General features: G+C 39.9%; 2 protein-coding genes across 8 annotated transcripts in view; one reads left to right on the top strand and one right to left on the bottom strand.

Moving 5' to 3' along the window:
- The window catches only part of Supt20h (SPT20 homolog, SAGA complex component), a 31,899-nt gene extending 20,585 nt beyond the window's left edge, over window positions 1-11,314 (top strand). For all 6 annotated transcript variants that reach the window (XM_035450496.1, XM_027394970.2, XM_027394968.2 and 3 more), the window contains 7 exons: window positions 45-351; window positions 912-1,072; window positions 3,902-3,957; window positions 6,142-6,261; window positions 8,558-8,663; window positions 10,074-10,207; window positions 10,891-11,314. In XM_035450496.1, the coding sequence (XP_035306387.1) occupies window positions 45-351; window positions 912-1,072; window positions 3,902-3,957; window positions 6,142-6,261; window positions 8,558-8,663; window positions 10,074-10,207; window positions 10,891-11,028 (1,022 nt within the window). In that variant the 3' untranslated portion in view covers window positions 11,029-11,314. The remainder of the gene's footprint in view (window positions 1-44; window positions 352-911; window positions 1,073-3,901; window positions 3,958-6,141; window positions 6,262-8,557; window positions 8,664-10,073; window positions 10,208-10,890) is intronic.
- On the bottom strand, window positions 11,227-17,624 carry Exosc8 (exosome component 8). 2 transcript variants are annotated; one of them, XM_027394975.2, is made up of 11 exons: window positions 17,504-17,624; window positions 16,633-16,669; window positions 16,428-16,491; window positions 15,971-16,044; window positions 14,915-14,960; window positions 14,124-14,229; window positions 13,994-14,039; window positions 13,664-13,760; window positions 12,350-12,470; window positions 11,743-11,849; window positions 11,227-11,443 (listed from the first exon to the last, which is right to left on the bottom strand). In XM_027394975.2, exons 1-11 carry the CDS (start codon window positions 17,518-17,520, stop codon window positions 11,328-11,330), a joined length of 831 nt encoding a protein of 276 aa, XP_027250776.1. In that variant the 5' UTR covers window positions 17,521-17,624; the 3' UTR covers window positions 11,227-11,327. The 2 variants fall into 2 exon arrangements, with proteins under 2 accessions (XP_027250776.1, XP_027250775.1); XM_027394974.2 differs by having other exon boundaries at window positions 14,124-14,241; window positions 17,504-17,619.
- Window positions 17,625-17,702: the final 78 nt, after the last annotated feature.

Here is a 17,702-nt window from a genome sequence, read left to right as displayed (position 1 = left end):
CCATTTATAACAAACTAGCAATTTTTATTTTTCTCAATGAGCAGGATCTGGAACTCCTAAGCCATCTACTCCTACACCAACCCCTTCATCGGCCCCACACCCTCCTGATGCTCAGAACTCAACTCCTAGTACCCCTTCAGCCACCCCATCTCCCCAAGATTCAGGCTTCACCCCTCAGCCCACTTTGTTCACTCAGTTTGCTCAGCAGCAAAGGGCTCTGAGCCAGGCAATGCCTGTGACAAGCATTCCTCTTTCTACCATGGTAACATCTATAACAACAGGAAGCACGGTCTCCCCCGTCATGGCAGACTCTGCTGGGCTTAACGCCATCAGTGTAGTGAGCTCTGCTGGGTAAGTTGACAATGTTAAAGACAGTTTTACTTGTGAGACTGAGAACAAATTTCACATTACACTAAAAGATGGTATTTTGATATAGTTAGGAGATGCTTCATGTGGATGGTATAATTTTAGTAACCAATCTATTACCTGTACAAAGATGTATTTCACAGTTGCCCAGATTTTATCATTTCCCTGTTGTTACTGTCTTTGAACCGCTCGGGCAATGCTTTGCTTCTCCTCACTCTGAAATATCTAAGAATATGCTCATTACCTAAGCCAGTCACACTTAAGCCTAGAAATTGAAATTAAAAAAAAATATATTACATTTATTTGGGGGGTGTATGTGCCACAGTGCACATGTAAAGGTCAGAGGATGACTTGCAGGTTTTGGTTGTTTTTCTACCACCAGCTACGTTGTGTCTTCAGGCTCAGTGGCAAGTGCCTGGTGAGCCATCTCACCTATCCTAGGAATTTTTTTTAAGATAGAACTTGTTTTATTGTTTTTTAATCTGAAGAATTGTGAGATTGTGTTTGCTTTCATAGTGTGTAATGATCTGTCCCTTACCCTGCAGCGGAGCCCCGGCTCTGAAGAGTGGCTCAAACTCCATGCTGGGTTGTGACACTGGTACCATAACTCCAGCAGGAAAAAGCCTGTGCAGCAGCGGCCTTCTTCCATCAGGAGGTCTCTTAACAAATGCACTGCCTGGTGCAATGCAGGTGACGTCTCAATCAGGTTAGAATAAAGTACATATGAAAGTCTTTCCTTTATCTTGGGTTTTTTGGTTTGTTGTTTTAATGTTTTGGGGGTTTTTTTGTTTGTTTGTTTTTAAGACAGGGTGTTACTGGTTTTTTCACTCTTTGGTCTTTGGGGGGCCTGCCACCCAGTTCCCAAATAAATGTACATGAAGTCTTTTTCTAGCTTTTCTTAAATGATCCTATCTCTTGTCTCTGGGCTTTTATCTTTCTCTATTTCTGTATATTTCTTTACTTCGTACTCCATGACTAGCTGTGTAGCTGGGTGACTGGCTCCTGAAAGCCTCCTCCTTTTCTTGCTCCTCTATCTTCTGTCCTCCTCCTGTTTATTCTTTCTACTTGCCAGCCCCAACTGTCCTTTCTCTCCTGCCTTGCTATTGGCTGTTCAGTTCTTTATTAGACCAATCAGGTGTTTTAAACAGGCAAAGTAACACAGCCTCATCGTGTTAAACAAATGCAACATAAAAGAATGCAGTACATGTTTGCATCATTAAACAAATATTCCACAGCATAAACAAATATAACACATCTTAAACTAATATTCCACAATAACAGGTTCTCAATAACTGGCCTTCTCCTTGGTATGTGCTGAGGGTGGCCTTCAGATGATCTTCCTGCTTCCACCTCCCAGAGCTGGGATTAATGGCGTGTGTCTCCATACCCACCCTTAAAAACTGTTATTTTAAGGACATTATTAAAAGCATCCAATGCTGTTTTGCATAGTTTTATTTCTCAGATCCTTGAAAAGCCTTTTTAATCCTGATACCAGAATTATCTACCTAGAAAACAGCTTCTGGGCAGAACCTGTTAAATCTGTAAGTCTGTACACATTATGTCTTCTGCTTTGCATAATAGTGAGATTAGTTTTAGTAACCTTACTCTTGTCAATAGTAATGGTCCAGAGAAAACATTGAAAATATGTGTTCTGCTTCTAGCATGGTAGCTAAAAGCCTAGATTCTTATTTGTGTAATCTTGGGAAATTGCCTTTTTATATCATTTTCCCCAGAAATAAAATGGTGATAGTAGTAGTTTGTCTCATAGGAGAAAAAAATCCATGTCAAAAAGTATTTACATTATACCTGTGTCATTAGGAACATTCATGTTGTCATCCTTTGTAGTAGTAGCAGGTCTTACATATTTATTACCATGTGACCCAAAGCAGTGGGAGCAAGTATGCTGGTTGTGATGCCCTTTAATGAATGTGTTGTAATGCCTGGAACCAATTCCCTTTGTTACCAGTGGTGTGAGCAGGTGGGCAGCTCAGAAATAAACTGACCAAAGCTTTCTTGGTTATGGAAGAAAACTAGAAAGTATGATGTAAATATGTTGTTATTTTCTAATTCTGGTTGTACTTACTTTGATGAGGAGGAGTCATGGATATTAAAGTCACATCCTGAATTTTAGATATTTAGATTTATGTGTAAGGAACTCCTAAGACGACTAGGTTTACATTGCTCCAGTGCTGTCCTTAGAGAAGTCGCTTAATTTCCCATCTTAGTATCATCTGCATTCTGACTTTATTTGGTCTTTAGGAAAAAGAGGAAGTCTACCAGCATCTTTGATAATCTAGAAAGCTGCATTCAGAGGTCATGCTTCTTTGTATGCTCTGCCACAGTGAGACACTATGTAGATACCAGGCACTGATACATATTTGCACAGCAGTTACAGTTCAAGTCATTTCTCCTCAGGGACTATTTCCCGAATTGGACACATCTGAGACTTCCTCAGTTTCTTCTACAAGCCTTTGATGACATCGCATGCCAGTTTTCTACATCTCTTTCTGTAAATAACATCTGATAGAGGACTACATAGGTTTTTGTTAATATTTTTGAGATCTTTCCACTTCTTCCCAAATGTTGGGATTATAGGCACAAACCATGATATCTTGACTAGATAAATTTTATTATGTATTCAGATGTGAACAAAAGTTACACATACTTTTATTTTTTGGGGGTGGGAGATATCTTTTGAGACAAGGTTTCACTATGTAACTCTGGCTGTTATGGAACTCACTATGTAGATCAGGCTGTCCTTGAAGTTACAGAGATCCTCCACTTCTTCCTCCTGAGTGCTGGGTTGAAAGGTGTGCACCACAATGCTGGTTAATTTGCACATACTTTAAGACCAAGGTCAACAAACTGTAGCTATACAGTCTGCCAAGAATTTTTTTATATCTGTATCTGTGAGCACACCAGGGCTCAAGTTCAGAATCAAAAGACAAGATAACCTGCAGGCATCTGTTCTATCCTTCACCATGTAGGTCCTGGGGATGAACTTGGTGGCAAGTGCTGTTATGTAACCATTTAGCCATCTTGCTAGTACTAGTTTTTTCTTTAAGTTTGAAGTTAATCAGCCATTATATCCTAACTTTGGATTTATCTTTATAAAAGTCATTGTTCTTTTAACATTTTGGTGATTGGTATTTAGAATGTAGAATTTAGTATTTATTCCATGTAACTTGAGAAATGTAAACAGGTAGCAGTGAAAATGTGCTTGCACCAAGGGTAGTAGTTTTGTTACCTTCACAATGTATAGGCGACTTTCTAGATGACTACATGGCTTTCTTCAACAGTGAGACAAGTGAAGAAGTCTTTGAAATGTAGAATGTAGTTTATGTCTAGTATTCTACATCTTTGAATAAAATTTCAATATTGATAAATAATAAAATGGTTCTTTGGTTGTTAAAGGGTTTAAGATTATGTGTAAATTCATCATTTGGAGAAAGGACAATGATGCATTTTCACCTGTTGAAGTATAAATTTTCATTTGTAACACAGTTCTATTATAACCATTACTTTTATTTGACAGATATCCCATTTGGATTAAAAAATACTTCAAGTCTCAGGCCTTTAAATCTACTCCAGGTAAACAAACATATGTATTATTTTTAGCAATGTTTATTTATACATATCAGCATATGAAAATTTGAGGTCTATCTGGAATCTTCAAAGGGTATTTGTATTGCTTTATGTAGTTAAATGTAAAGAAAAATGATGGGTGTTCTATAGATGTGGCTTTTATTGGCTTTATTCCATGTCTAATCAAGAGCTAGTTGCCTCATTGAGGAGGTCCTGGAAAAGCACCAGCCTACAATAGTGGCAGTAGGAACACTTGCAGACATACATGTGCTTGTTAGCTCACCCTGGGTTTTTGTGCTTGGGGGTTTCAAAACTTGGTTATGCATTATTTTCCCCAAGGAAGATTATCCTTTCTTAATACAATGATAGATAACTACTAGTCATTCTATAAATGTTTGTTGGGTCTAATATATACCTAATGATGAGACCTTACCTTTTTTGCATTATGATGTCATTATACTCTAAAGAGATAGAAAATAGAGCCAGATTGTTAGAGCACCTACTTTACATGGGCAAGGCCTTAGGTTAAAGACCTAGCAATGCATGAGAGAGGAGAGGAGGACCAAAGACTACAGCACTCTGGGTCCCATGCTAACTCCTTTAACTCCTGGTCCCTCTGTCTGCTTCTAGTTATTTATCCCATTACCCTCTCTTGTTCCACTTCTCCTTCTTCATTGTAATTCTTTAGGTTAGCATGTAAAATAATGGGTTTAATTATAACGTGTCCTTTTCCTTACTCCTTCCACATTGGTCCCCATTCTTCCTCCACAGAGTGCCCCCTCTACTTTCAGTGTGTGTGTGACTGTTTTTAAAATGTAGACCGTAAATACTATTAGATTTTGACACTTTTGTGTTTTTCTGCTGTTACCTTCAACTTGGTTTTACTCTTGTTCCCCAAGGTCCTTTAATAGTCATATATTAAGCTAGTAATTTGGAAAATAGATAGCTGTCTGCAGAGAACTTAAAGGTAGACTTGAAAATAAAGACCTGATGATAATGGAGAGCTCTGAACTTTTGGGAAATAGCAATACCTGACAGGTCAGCCAGCCTCATATGTAGTCATAACTGATTGGAAAGTCTGCATCAAACTAAAACTATTTCTGTAGATGGCATAAATATGCTGTCAGTATATGCAGACCAGTTGCAGAGCTGTGCACTAGTAATGCAGGCACAGCTAGAGATCATGCTGTTGTAATTAGAATTACTTTCCTTCATATTAACATGTCTTGAAGTCCTATGACAGATAAATAAGAATGAGGACAAAGTCACCTTGTCTACTTAGTGGAAAAGAAATGCTGAGCCTGGACTATGTCAGATTTAGTTAGTTAAGTTTTCTTAACCAGAGGATTGCCTTTTTAATTTAATTTGGATTCAGAATAAGAGCAACTTAAGGTCTCCACAGTAAAGGCACTTCTTATCAGCCCTAGAATTCCTCACCCTTTTGTATTAAAATGGTAATTTTTAGGATTATTGCTAAAAAAAAATAGAACAAATGGCTGATGGCTTGTCTTACACACATTTCTGAATCACAACTTTTTCATTTTTGAGAAGGACATCTTATGAAGCTCAGGTTGGCTTTGAACCATCCCTTCTCTTGTCTCAGCTTACCAGGTGATAGGAATATAGTCACTACAATGTGTCACAGTGCCCAGTTAGTTTGTTCAGATTCTTAGTATATGTTATAATCTTTTGTGCTGATGGCATAAGAAGTGATAAGTGCTTAAAAACTGTAAATTTTTATAGATAATTAACTTGAAGCAGGAAATTTATATTTGAAAATACTATTTGAGTAGACCCAAAAAGCAGTAGAATTTAAAAATAATTTCTGGAGCTGGGGCGATGGTGTCGCACACCTTTAATCCCAGCACTTGGGAGGCAGAGGTAGGCGGATCTCTGTGAGTTCAAGGCCAGCCTGGTCTACAAGAGCTAGTTCTAGGACAGCCTCCAAAGCCCATAAAACAAAGCTTGTTTTGTTTTACTTCTGTGTGGTGTGTGTGGAGGTGCTAGAAGCTGACCCAGCAGCTGCTGAATTTCATCTCCAGTCCTCTTGCTCTGACTTTATCTGTTTCCTCAGAGTCTGGAAGAGTGCTTGACTCCTAGCTAATTATCTGTGAATATTTGTAAGGAAATTTAAATCATTCACATGTAAACAATGGAAAGGTAGCTAATTCTTGTTTAAATTCTGGATAGCTTCCTGGTGGTTCAGTCATTTTTAACACTGAGCAGCAACAGCCGCAGCCACAGCTCCCTCAGTTTGTACAACAACCTCAACAGCCTACAACCTCAAGTCCCCAGCAGCCAGAGGAGCAGGTATGGGATCTTTAACCTTTTTGTGTTATGTGCATTTTGGACTCGGAACTTAGGACATGTTTTTTTTCATACATTTCCACTGTTTGAACTTGTTGAAAGAAATAGTTCCTGTGTTTTTTCTCTTTATCAACACCTGTAGCTGCCAATTATTCTAATCATAGCTGCTCTGAATGGAGGTCTCCATCTTGCCAACAAGCAAGTGTCACATAGCCAGACAGTGAATGACAGTGGCAGTTGACTCCACCTTACTATGTCTTCTCTAACTAGCCTATCATCTTCTGTTTGTAGAAATTTATTGTTGTTGCAGTGGATCTGTCTGTGTTGTCTTGAAGTATTGGGCAGTCAGAACACAGACAGAAGCAGATACTGCACACTACAGTCAGGATGTAATTAAATAAACTGAAGTTTGAAGAGAAAGGGACAAGTGTTCCTGGACTTGGGCTAGTCTGTAGAATCATTTGAGAAACTGGGTCTCACCTTGAATGTCTCAGCTGATGCTGAAAACTATCCCATCAGCCCTCTTGCATGTCCCTCTTTGAATCTTGAGTGAGTAGAACTCATCCTCTAATAGGTGTCTCAGGGATTACATGTTGGAAACCTTTTCTGTATTATATATTAGCACATTAAGGGTTTTGCTTCACTGACAAGATGTCTAGTTTTCTTTCACCTTTTAAAAACAAATTTTATTTTCTTTATGTCTGTGTATGGGTGATGGTACACATGAGTCCAGAGGACTGGTAGGAGTAGGTTCTGTCCTTACACTGTTGGGTTCTATGGTCAGCCTTGGGGCCAGAAGTTTACTGTTCAAGCTTTTTGTTGTTGCTGTTTTTGAGACAGGTTCTTACTCCAGCCTAGCTGGGAACTTGGCATTCATTCTGCCCCAGCATGCAAGTGATGGGATAACAGGTGTGAACCGTGCCAGCTGTTTACCATTTAAATTTAACATTTTAGCAGTATTGAGTGCATTCACACTGTTGCACAAAGCACTTCCTACCTTGTAAAATTGAAACTTTATAAACAGCGGATAACTTCCTCAATCCACTGGCAGCCACCATTGTGGGTTTTTTATCTTAACCATCCTGAGTGCCTCATGTAGGGAGATAGAATCATGGCCCATGTGTCCTTTTCTGTCTGTTACTGTCACAACAGACAGGTCATTCATTTGGATATGTGTCAAGAACTTGTTGGGTCTTACAGGAATTCTGTTAATTTCCTGAGACAACACACTGTTTTCTACTATAGTGCTGCATTGTTTTACATTACTACCAGCAGGGTGGTCAAGGGTCAGTCTGTCCAAATCCTAACTTTTTGTTTATTTATTTTTCTGTTTCTTGTGGTAGAGATCAAACTCCGCCTCCAGCAGGCTAGGCATTGCACTTCCTGTTTAAGCTGATTTTGTTTTGAGTAGCAGCTATCCCACGTGAGAATGAGTTGAGAGTCTCCCTGGCTAGAGCTTTTCTGCACTTGTTTGTTTCTGTATCTTTGAAGAAAAAAAAAATCTATATAAATCCCTGGCCTATTTTTTAATGAGGTTATATATTTCTGCATTGTTGAGTTGAAGACATTGTATATATATTCTTCATAAAAATCTGAGAAATCCCCAGTTACTCACTGTGATCATGGCCTGTGCAGTTTTGATACATTCTGTGCTGTACATGTTTACTTTCTTCCACTATACTTTTGGGTTCATATTGAAGAAATGATTCACAAATCAAACTGGTGAAACCATTCTCCTATATTTTCCTCTTAAGAGTTCTACAATTTTACTTGCCCTATAATTTATCAAAATTGTACCTCTCTCTGACTCTGTATGATCTTGAGAGATGACAAGAGTATATCTTGTTAAAATTTTATTTTTATATGTATGGGTGTTTCACTTGCATGTATGCCTGTGTACCATGTGCATGCATGTACCTGTGGAGGCCAGAAGAGGGTGTCAGATTCCCTGAAACTGGAGTTACAAATGATTGTGAAATGATCCTCTTCTGCAGGATCCAGGCTTGATCCCCAGCCTTGATCCCCCAGGGGATCAAGCCTGGATCCTGCAGAAGAGCACTTGGTGCTCTTAATCATTGAACCATCTCTCCAGCACAAATTATTTTAGCTGTTGTTCATTCCAAGGAGCGGGTTCCATTCTTGCTACTTCTACATATGTTCATAGTTTATATTTATATGAAACCTAAGCTACTGTTGTTTTCTTCCTCATACAGCAAAGAAAAGCTGTCTTCTCACTGACTCAAATTGCTTTGCCCTTTTTGTACAAGTCACTTGTTATTCTTTTTTTTTCTTAATTCAGGGTTCTGAACAAGGTTTAACTGCTCAAGAACAGGCCTTAACTGCTCAGCAAGCTGCTGTTATTAATCTTACAGGAGTAGGAGGCTTTACACCGTCACAGGCAGCTGGTAGGTACCATCCTGACTTCCTATTGAGATCTCACTGTGTAAATTATTTCCTTGCAAGCAATAATCAGAAAAAAACTGAAGTATTTAATCTGTGAACTATTAGATTAACAAACAGTTGGCCAGGAGTTTTTCTTTTAAAAATTACTTGGACAGCTGATTGTGAAAGTGTTGACTCACATACTTATATGTTCCATTTACAGTGGTTAACTGGTCAGCTTTTACATATTCATCTGAGTTTATAGAAAGCTGTCAAAGCAGTTTTCAGTGTTTGCACTGCAAGTGGTTAATTCTGTTTTCTTAATTACCTGAGACTACATTTTCCTAGATTGCATAATTTTTCTGTTTGTACTTCTATGAGTTAAATCTTCATAATTAGTAAAACTTCTGTGAGTTACTTGCTTATAAAAAGGAAATTTGAATGCTCCCACTTTCAGTAGGAGAAAGTAAACAAAAGGTAATACTGTACTGAATTCTGACTTCACATTTGAATAAGCCACATGATAGAATTGTATTTAAAAAAATTAACAAAGCTATAATGGAATTTGAGGATTCAGTGAATTGTCCCTATGTGTTGAGTGTTACCTTTTCTGTAACTACCAGTTTTCAAATTTAGATGTTCCTTACTTAGTAGGAGTAATCTACGTCTACAGTTTGAAAGTAATTCCTACATAGAGCTGTAATTTAGAATTAGTGAATTTCCAAATGCAGATTTGTAACTACCTTTACCAAACAAGTTGTAGTTTTTCTAAAATAGCCAAAGTAAATTTGTGAAAAGAATGGTAGACAGATCATGAGAATTTGTCTGGCTTCAGACAAAATTGCAGTCACTTAGGCCAGGTCTGCCTTGCCACCTGCACTTGAGAATGTGGTATGACTAGAATGGCCCCATCAGCTGCAAGTCTTGGCTCACTTTACTTCATATAAGGGTGGCTTTCGGACCATGGTCCAGTATCAAGTTCCATAGGGATGCAAAGAGGTTGCCATGGAGGCAGGATGCATGTAGCTGAGGTGCTAGAGTGCTTCAGTACTACAGAACACTGGATACAATGGCATAAACCTATAACCAAAGCATTCTGCAAGTGGAAAGAAGAGAATCAGGAATTCAGGGTTAACCTCTTCTACATAGTGTGTCCTGAGGCCAGCCTGGGATGAGACTCTGTCTCAAAATAAAAAGAAAAAGAAGAGATGGAAGGAATACAATACCTTAATCTGGGCACTCCCTTATCTCTGTATGGCCAGAATGTTCTGAAAACAGTGACACCCTTAATTAGCAGGAGACTAAATTTATTCTAAAATATGTATGCTTTGATACTTAAGGTTAATTTCTATTTTTCTCATTTTCTATATTGTGTTTTCTAACCCTGGGCACCTTCAAACTTTTGACTGGCCTGCTTTCCCCTTCTCCTGTAGTGTTGTCTCAGCTTAGCTCTGCCGAGAACAGACCTGAGCAAAGCCTTCTTCAGCAGAGACTCCAGCTCTCCTCTGCCTTGCAGCAGCAGCAACAGCAGCAGCAGCAGCAGCAGCAGCAGCAGCAGCAGATTCAAGTAAGCCAGCAGATTCACTTGATTAATTAAGACCCTGAGTTCCAAAAGTACTGTGCATTGCCTTGCAGTAGTAGGGCTACTTTCCTGTCTGTTAAGTCTAAAGCAATTGGTCAGTAATTTAGTTTGATTTAGAAGTCTGACATTTTTAAATGCTAGTCAGCTTGGAGCATTGAGTGTATTTTGTAACAGTGCATCTTTAAATCCTTTTTAAGGTCTTGGTGGCACATTCCACACACCCCTTTAATGTGCATTGTATTTTGAAATAGTTGTAAGTGCCAATTATTAACTTTGATTCTGTATTGTGGGAGTGTTCCTGTTAGTAAATGTCATACATGTTTAGAAAAATGTTACCTATTATTTTAAGAAAAGGTGTTAGCATACCATGATTGACTCTTGGTAATTGGTTCATTTTGCTATAAATGATCATCATACAACAAAATGGTAACTGAAGTTGCTGCATTACTGCAATATGGACTGCCAGGGCTAAGTAATAGATAATTGTATCATTTTCAAGAATAGTATTTAAAGCCCTCAGCAGACCCCTACAGTATCCTGATTTGGGGAAGTACCCTTTGTGACCTCATGCTTTCTCCTCTTGGGCTTGTTTTCATCACTCCTGGGGAAGCACCTTTCTACACCTATGCATTTAACATAATGTCATCTCCTTTTTTCCACTTTTACAGCAGTTGAGATTCTTGCAACATCAGATGGCTATGGCAGCAGCCGCCGCACAAACAGCCCAGCTACATCGTCACCGACATTCAGGTGGCCAGTCAAAGAGTAAAGTGAAGAGAGGCATGCCAACCACTCCAAAATTCTGAGCAATTTTTCTTTCTTTTTTTTTACAAGACCAGTGAATGAAAAGAACTGCATTTCTACTTCATCCCCCCCCCCCAAGATGTCAGTATTTTACATTGATGGATGTACATACTTTATACAGAAGGACAATCCTGTGATTCTTATATGGAGACATGGTTAAATGTTTTCCTATATATACCATCTAAGAACTACTAGAAATATCTTCAAAAAGAACATAGTTTGGTATTTATTTAGTATAAAAAGCCTGTGCACAGTGTAACAAATACAATTTTTACAGCTGTTTTGCAATGGTGGTGGCTATTCATTTGTGTTTCATACTCTGAATGACTTCATCTAGCAGCTTGTTCACTTCTTTGTGTCTCGAAACTGCACGACTCATGCAGTCCTGAAGTTTAGCTCCAGTAAGTCCACTCCCACCTGAAAAATTGTGCCAATTTTCAGTGTTTCCGTTATTTCGTGAAAATTTAAGATCAAGTCAAATATTTACTTTTTAAATCAAGTATCATCTAAATCAAGTGGTGTGGTTTCTGCAGGTTCATTTTAGAAGACTCCAGAAAACAGATATGTTTAGAAATGATACACACACACACACACAAAAAAAAAAAAAAATAGCAAAGAAGCCCATAAACTTACATCAGCTAAACAGTCAAACTTCCCACACTCCACTTGACAACCACTCCCCACCAGTGTTTAAAGCTGCAGTGAAAAGAGCATACCTGGTTTGTGAAGAGAACACAGCTTGCCTTCCTCATCCATTACTATCGTTAAGGTTCCTGTTGACAAGTGTTCCTCCTCTCCAGTAGGATCAACGATCAGCAAAGTACTGCATTTGAAAAATATAAGTGATAAAAAAAAAAATGTGCATGGGGTGCGGAATAGGGGAAGGGTATCAAGAAGAGACTGATTGGAGGAAGCCAGAGTGAGTGGCAGCACCCTGCAGCCCAGTACTTCTGAACTCCCTGCTCTTCAGCTTGGGTTCTGCAGCTAATACTGAAGACAGTTTCAGAAGATTATAGAGTAGTAGCTTGGAGCATAGCTCAGCAATGGAGCACTTGCTTAGTATGAACAGGCCCCATACAGTCCCCATCACCATCCAGGAAAAAGGGCATAAAGAAACAGAGGGCAAGTAAGGTGAACATAGAATTGGTCCTGTACATTAAAATGCAGTGCAGATGGAAGCACCAACTAAAGGAACTGCAGGGCAGGGCTCAAATGTCCACAGCAAATTAGGGTTGGTAGTCGACTCGGGGACATTTCTTGTAAAGATATCTAAATAACAAGCCATTATCTTAGAACCTAGAGTGTTACTTTTGATTAACTTACTCATCAAACACAGCAAAGGAAGTTGCAACTGGGTTTGTTCTAACATTCAAATAACTTTTCTTCTTTAAATTAACTTCTGCTAAAGCAGTTTCTTCATTTATAGTAACTTCAGGCAACTGCACTACAAAAAGGCAAATAAACATACATATAAGGTGATTGTGGTATATAGCTTCACTGTAATCCTTTCTTTTCCCAAGTTAGCTTATCCAGAACAGTTATTTGACAGGATCTCACTATGTAGCCCATCTAGCTTGGAACCCACTTTGGGATTAGAGTTGTGTACTACTCACCTGATATTAGTATAGTTTTAAGTATCTCAAACAATTAAGGTAAATATGGTAGAAGAAGACTCCTCAGTACATCTTATTTTCCAGCCAAGCTGTTTTGGATTTTTATCTCCCCGTCCCAAGACAGGGTTTCTCTGTGTAGCACTGTCTGTCCTAGAACTCACTATGTAACCAGGCTGGCCTCAAACTCAGATATCCCCCCATGCCTTTGTGCCTCCTAAGTGTTGGGATTAAAGGCATGTATTGCCAACAAACCACCTGCACCACCAATGCCCAGTATCTATTTTATAACACTGATTTGGTCACCCACTCTCCTAAAGTAGTAAGTGCTGCTCTTCAGTACCATTTTATTACAGAGGAAGCAAGCAGGCTGGATTGATGTTTAACTAGGACTACACTAATACCACTATTAACTATATCTTCCACTATAAGTTAGTTGGATGTTTTAAAAAGAAAGAATACTGTTTTGCAGTCTGAACTAGCCTCAATCTGCCATTCTCATCTCCTGTGGGAAGAGGATATATGCATTGACAACCATGCCTAGCTTAGTTTTGTTGTCCATTCAGCAATGTAGAATGACTTGGAATGTGCACAATTGATATTCTATGACATTACCAACCTACCCAGGCCCTTACCAGGAACATCACTATCAGGAAATACTTATGGTCAATCTGCACAAGCCACTTGGACTATAGTGAAAATCCCCTATCTAAGTTCAGTGAATTCTGGGAAGGGCTGCTGGAGACAAAGAGATTCTAAAAGGCTACAGAACATAAAACATTTTTAGAAAACCCTGTAAAGTTGACTAACTTAGGAACACAAACTTGGCAAGGTAGTTCAAACTTAAAATATTACCAGCATCTGGGAGGATTAGGAATTCAAGGCCAGCCTGGGCTATGGGATACTGTCTTACAAAATAAAAATTATGTGACTGATATCTAAATCTCAAGAAAGCCCTGTAAAAGGTTTTGACCAACTGGACTCTTGACAATATTAGCAGGAAAATGTTTTTATTAAGGCTGCTTACCATTCTTTAAAGCTGCTAACAGAGCAAATGTGCAGGCATCCAAAATATTTCCATCGTAGTCTAGGCAAATAAGGTCACAGTACAGAACCCAAGCAAGCTAAAATAGTTCACATAAAAGAAGTTAGACCTGATAATAGAATATTGCTGTTTCCTTAGGCCTGAATTGCAGGACCATTGATTAGACAAATTAAGATGGACTTAAAAGTCTAAACAATTACAGAATCCCTTCTAAGCTCTTAATTTCAGGGTTTAAGGTTTTTGATTCATCCCCACTATCATATTAGATCACACAGCCACTTCAGAGTTCATAAGAGCTCAGTCTGTTCTTACCTTGCCTGGAGAAATGCATAAGTCCTCTTTCTTAATTATCTGTGAGCTTGATTTAATGATAAAGAACACAGTAAATGTAAAGGTAAAACATTTGATAATGCATGGCGGTAAAATTTCATAATAATCTTACTTTTCAAGGACATCTGCAATGAACTGGCTGGTTACTTGGGCCTCTTCTCCAGGAGGTCCAGTCCGAAACCTCGATGAACACAGCGGTGGTAGATCCACATTAGGGACTGAAAGAAACACTAAAGCTATGAGCTAAACTTCACCCCCTGACAGCTGAGGTTCCTAGTACAGGGACTGCCCCACAGCACAGGTGATGGCTATGGATAGACTCTTTGGGTAGAAAGCTTGGCAGTGTTAGAATTACTTTTTCTGAGAGTGCCTGGCTGAGAGAAAAAGAAATTTATGCTTGTCTAAAGTTTTCCCATACTGCTTTAAAAGTTTCTTATGATTCAATCATAGTTCTTTACAGTTTTTCTGGGTTGTTTTTTTTTTTTTTTTTCTCCAATAACTGTCTCTAGTAGGACAAGCCTGTGCTTACATCCAACTATTAAAGTTTTAAATGTGGTTTCTACCTTAAAGAAAAGATATTCCAAGACCAAAAATATTTCCCAGTCTAAATGAGTGCAGACAGATTTCAGTCTGCAATGACAGCCTTTATCTACAACTACCCCTTGGATAAGGAATATGTATAACTCAATGTGTAAACAAAGACAACCAATAAGGGGTTGGCAAAATTAAGTTCCTGTGATGTTCTCTGTTATAATCTAACAAGCAGAAAGCTTGAGATAAGGGGGGCATTATTCTATTTCTGAATATAGGGAATCACTGCCTAAATCATCAGCACTTCACTACAAAATAGTTCGATTTAAACTTACTCAAGTATTTGCTAAATTACAAGAGCATTTAACTCACCAACATATCCTCTATCAGGGGCATCTAGTGGTGGTGCTGCAAATTCCTACAAAGCAAATACATGTATTCCAGTGAAAGAAACAAGAATAGACTATGAAGACATTCTAGCAATTAGTTACAGAGGCTGTACCAAAAGACCACATCAGCCAATTATCCCATATTTAGCATCTACAGTGCTTGGGGATCACGGCAGAACCCGAAGGATACTGGCACTGCCCTTCCCAACGATTCACAGGAGAGTTAAAGAAGTGCAGTGCAACCAGACTGCTGTTCATAAAGGTGATGAGGACTAGTGGGCTTCTGCCCCACCTCTGTGTACTTGTTTGGGTGCCAAGAATCTGAGTTTAATAACAAATTAATATGGCTAGACTCAGTAACTAGTAGTAACTAGCCCAGCTCAGCTGTAGACCCACAATTTCTAGGCTGAGAGACTTGGGGCACATTATTTGATCTTATAGGTTTCTCTGCTGTCACAGGGACAGATGTCTTATAAGTTTCTCTGCTGTCACAGGGACAGATGAACGGTACCTGCCTACTCCTAGGGCCTACTCCCAAGGCCCAATGAGACAGTGCCATTAAGTTCTCAGTATAAATCTGGCAAGGAGTAGGTGTTCTAATAGTTATCACTTCAGCTTGACAGTACCACTAAAGAAAGAAGAGTCCCTCAGAGTAAAGTCAGAAAGCACAAGTTTTGTCATCAGACTCTATTGTGAGCCTCACACACCTGGGGAGGCTACTGAGCTTCATGGGCTGAGCAGGGTGGAGACTGGTAATTCTGTAAAGTGCCTGATAAGGTGCCCCAACAGCAGGTGGCCAGCAGAAAGCTACTGTCCTTTGTGCCTAACAATTACAAACTACCGATGGCTAAAAGGTATCACTAACAATCTCATTTCAGAAATGATATTGCCAAAATCCGAAAAGTATGAGGAGTAGCTAAGAATCAGTTGTAGGGGGCAGGGATTACAATTCTAAATTCTGACCCCCAGTTAAATTACAACCTCGTAAGCATGAAGCTAATTTGGAGCTCTGCTATCAACAGACAGACAGTGAACTTACTGCTTTAATTCCACAAATGACTGTGGTGTTCCCCAGCTTCACTAGAGCAGAACCGTCAGCTGTACTGATTGAACCTGGAAAGGTAAGCATGGTATTTATTCAAATTCCTTTAAAAAGCAAAGGAAAAAAATACACAAAGTATCCTACAAAGCAATTTAAATGCTTTGGTTTGTATGGTTATCTAGGTAGACCTTTCCAGCTGTCTCTGGAATTTTTGACAGGTTCAGGTCAGTGATTTGAAAATGGTATTACTACTTAATATCTTAATTTCTTCTTCCCCCCAATTTGAGCTAATCAGGTTTAGATAAACTACAAAGATGGTGTAATGATAAAAATCTCTTAACATCACCAAATGCCTTAGGCATAATAGAACTGGTTGTAAAAAAAAAAAATGTGGCACACGGGATGGGGGTGGAGTGGGTGGTGTCCCACCAGGCCAAATGAAGTGTATCTTCACCTATGTTAACAGTTGTGGTTCTGAATTCACCAAGTTCTCTTCCATCAGGTCGGCAGTTTTCTTTCTAAATGTTTATAAGGAAATAGGTTACATATGTATTTCACTTATGCAGGGGAAAACACATTAAGCCTCATTAATTTAAGTGAATTGAAAAACTGTGCCTTGAAGCATATTTTTATTAAGGCAGTAGCACACAAATACTCACCAGAAACCTCCTGTAATACTCCAGTGGTTCCACAGTTCTGAAACATGTTAAAAATGTGTTAAAGTGAGTCAGTGCATCCTAGGGCATAAACCCACAACTTAAGAGTGTGTTGCTGAGGCATCGATCTCCACATGCTCAGGTATTAACCATATTTATAAAAAGGTCTCTCCGGGCAGTGGTGGTGCACGCCTTTAATCCCAGCTCTCGGGAGGCAGAGGCAGGTGGATCTCTGTGAGTTCGAGGCCAGCCTGGTCTCCAGAGCGAGTGCCAGGATAGGCTCCAAAGCCACAGAGAAACCCTGTCTGAAAAAAACAAAAATAAACAAAAAAACAAAAACAAAAACAAAAAATTCTTACAGTAGCAACCAGTCTTAATAGGTGAACTAACTGTGCCCCAGTCAGGAGGACCGGAGTCCAAGGCCCTTGACACACTTAGAAGAGGATTAACTTGGGTGGCAGTCATGTCACTCTAGTTCTGAAAGAGGGAATGCAGCCTCTGATGTCAGGCAGTAAGCAGCATTAGCACTACCTCCAACTTTAACGACCACGAGGAGTGTTTTTGCAGCTACGGGAGCTACGTTGTGGACTCATCAACTACACCCCGTCAAAAGTTACAGCAGGTACGTGTGGCTGCACTCGCTGACACACGAGTTGGCGGTTTACACGCGTGAGCAGCCTGGGACTTCATCAGAGCGCCCACAAATGTTTTACCGTGGAGAGTGGGGTGGCGCTCGGTTAAGAGGCCGGGGCCGTCCTGGCTGCGCCGTCCCTCAGCGCCTCCCGTGGGGAGAGCCCTCCCGCCGCCCCACGAGTACTCGGGGTCCCCCGCCCGCCGCCACAGCCGCGCCTTCTGTGCACGCGCACTCACTCACTTGAATCCGGCCGCCATCTTCCTGCCCGCACCGCGCCTGCGCAGCCCGCCGCGCCTGCGCCCTTCCCTCTGCAGGCGTCTGCCGCCCAGGAGGCTTGGAGGACTCCTGGGTTAGAGAAGCCCCTCCCTCCGTGGAGGCTGTTGTGTTCTCAGGGACCCGGCATGAACAGCAGCTCCGACTCGCCCGGGCGACCCACCAT

Source organism: Cricetulus griseus, assembly GCF_003668045.3.
Source record: "Cricetulus griseus strain 17A/GY chromosome 1 unlocalized genomic scaffold, alternate assembly CriGri-PICRH-1.0 chr1_0, whole genome shotgun sequence".
Classification (NCBI taxonomy): Eukaryota; Metazoa; Chordata; class Mammalia; order Rodentia; family Cricetidae; genus Cricetulus; species Cricetulus griseus.
This window is presented reverse-complemented; position numbering and strand designations above follow the sequence as displayed.

What these genes read in the sequence shown, in the direction of transcription:
- Exosc8 (XM_027394974.2), bottom strand. An exon ending in AGTATTACAGGAGGTTTCTG is followed by an intron (nt 16,492 to 16,632) that starts GTGAGTATTTGT and finishes ATAAACATTTAG; the next exon opens with AAAGAAAACTGCCGACCTGA. An exon ending in TCATTTGTGGAATTAAAGCA is followed by an intron (nt 14,961 to 15,970) that starts GTAAGTTCACTG and finishes TTTGCTTTGTAG; the next exon opens with GAATTTGCAGCACCACCACT.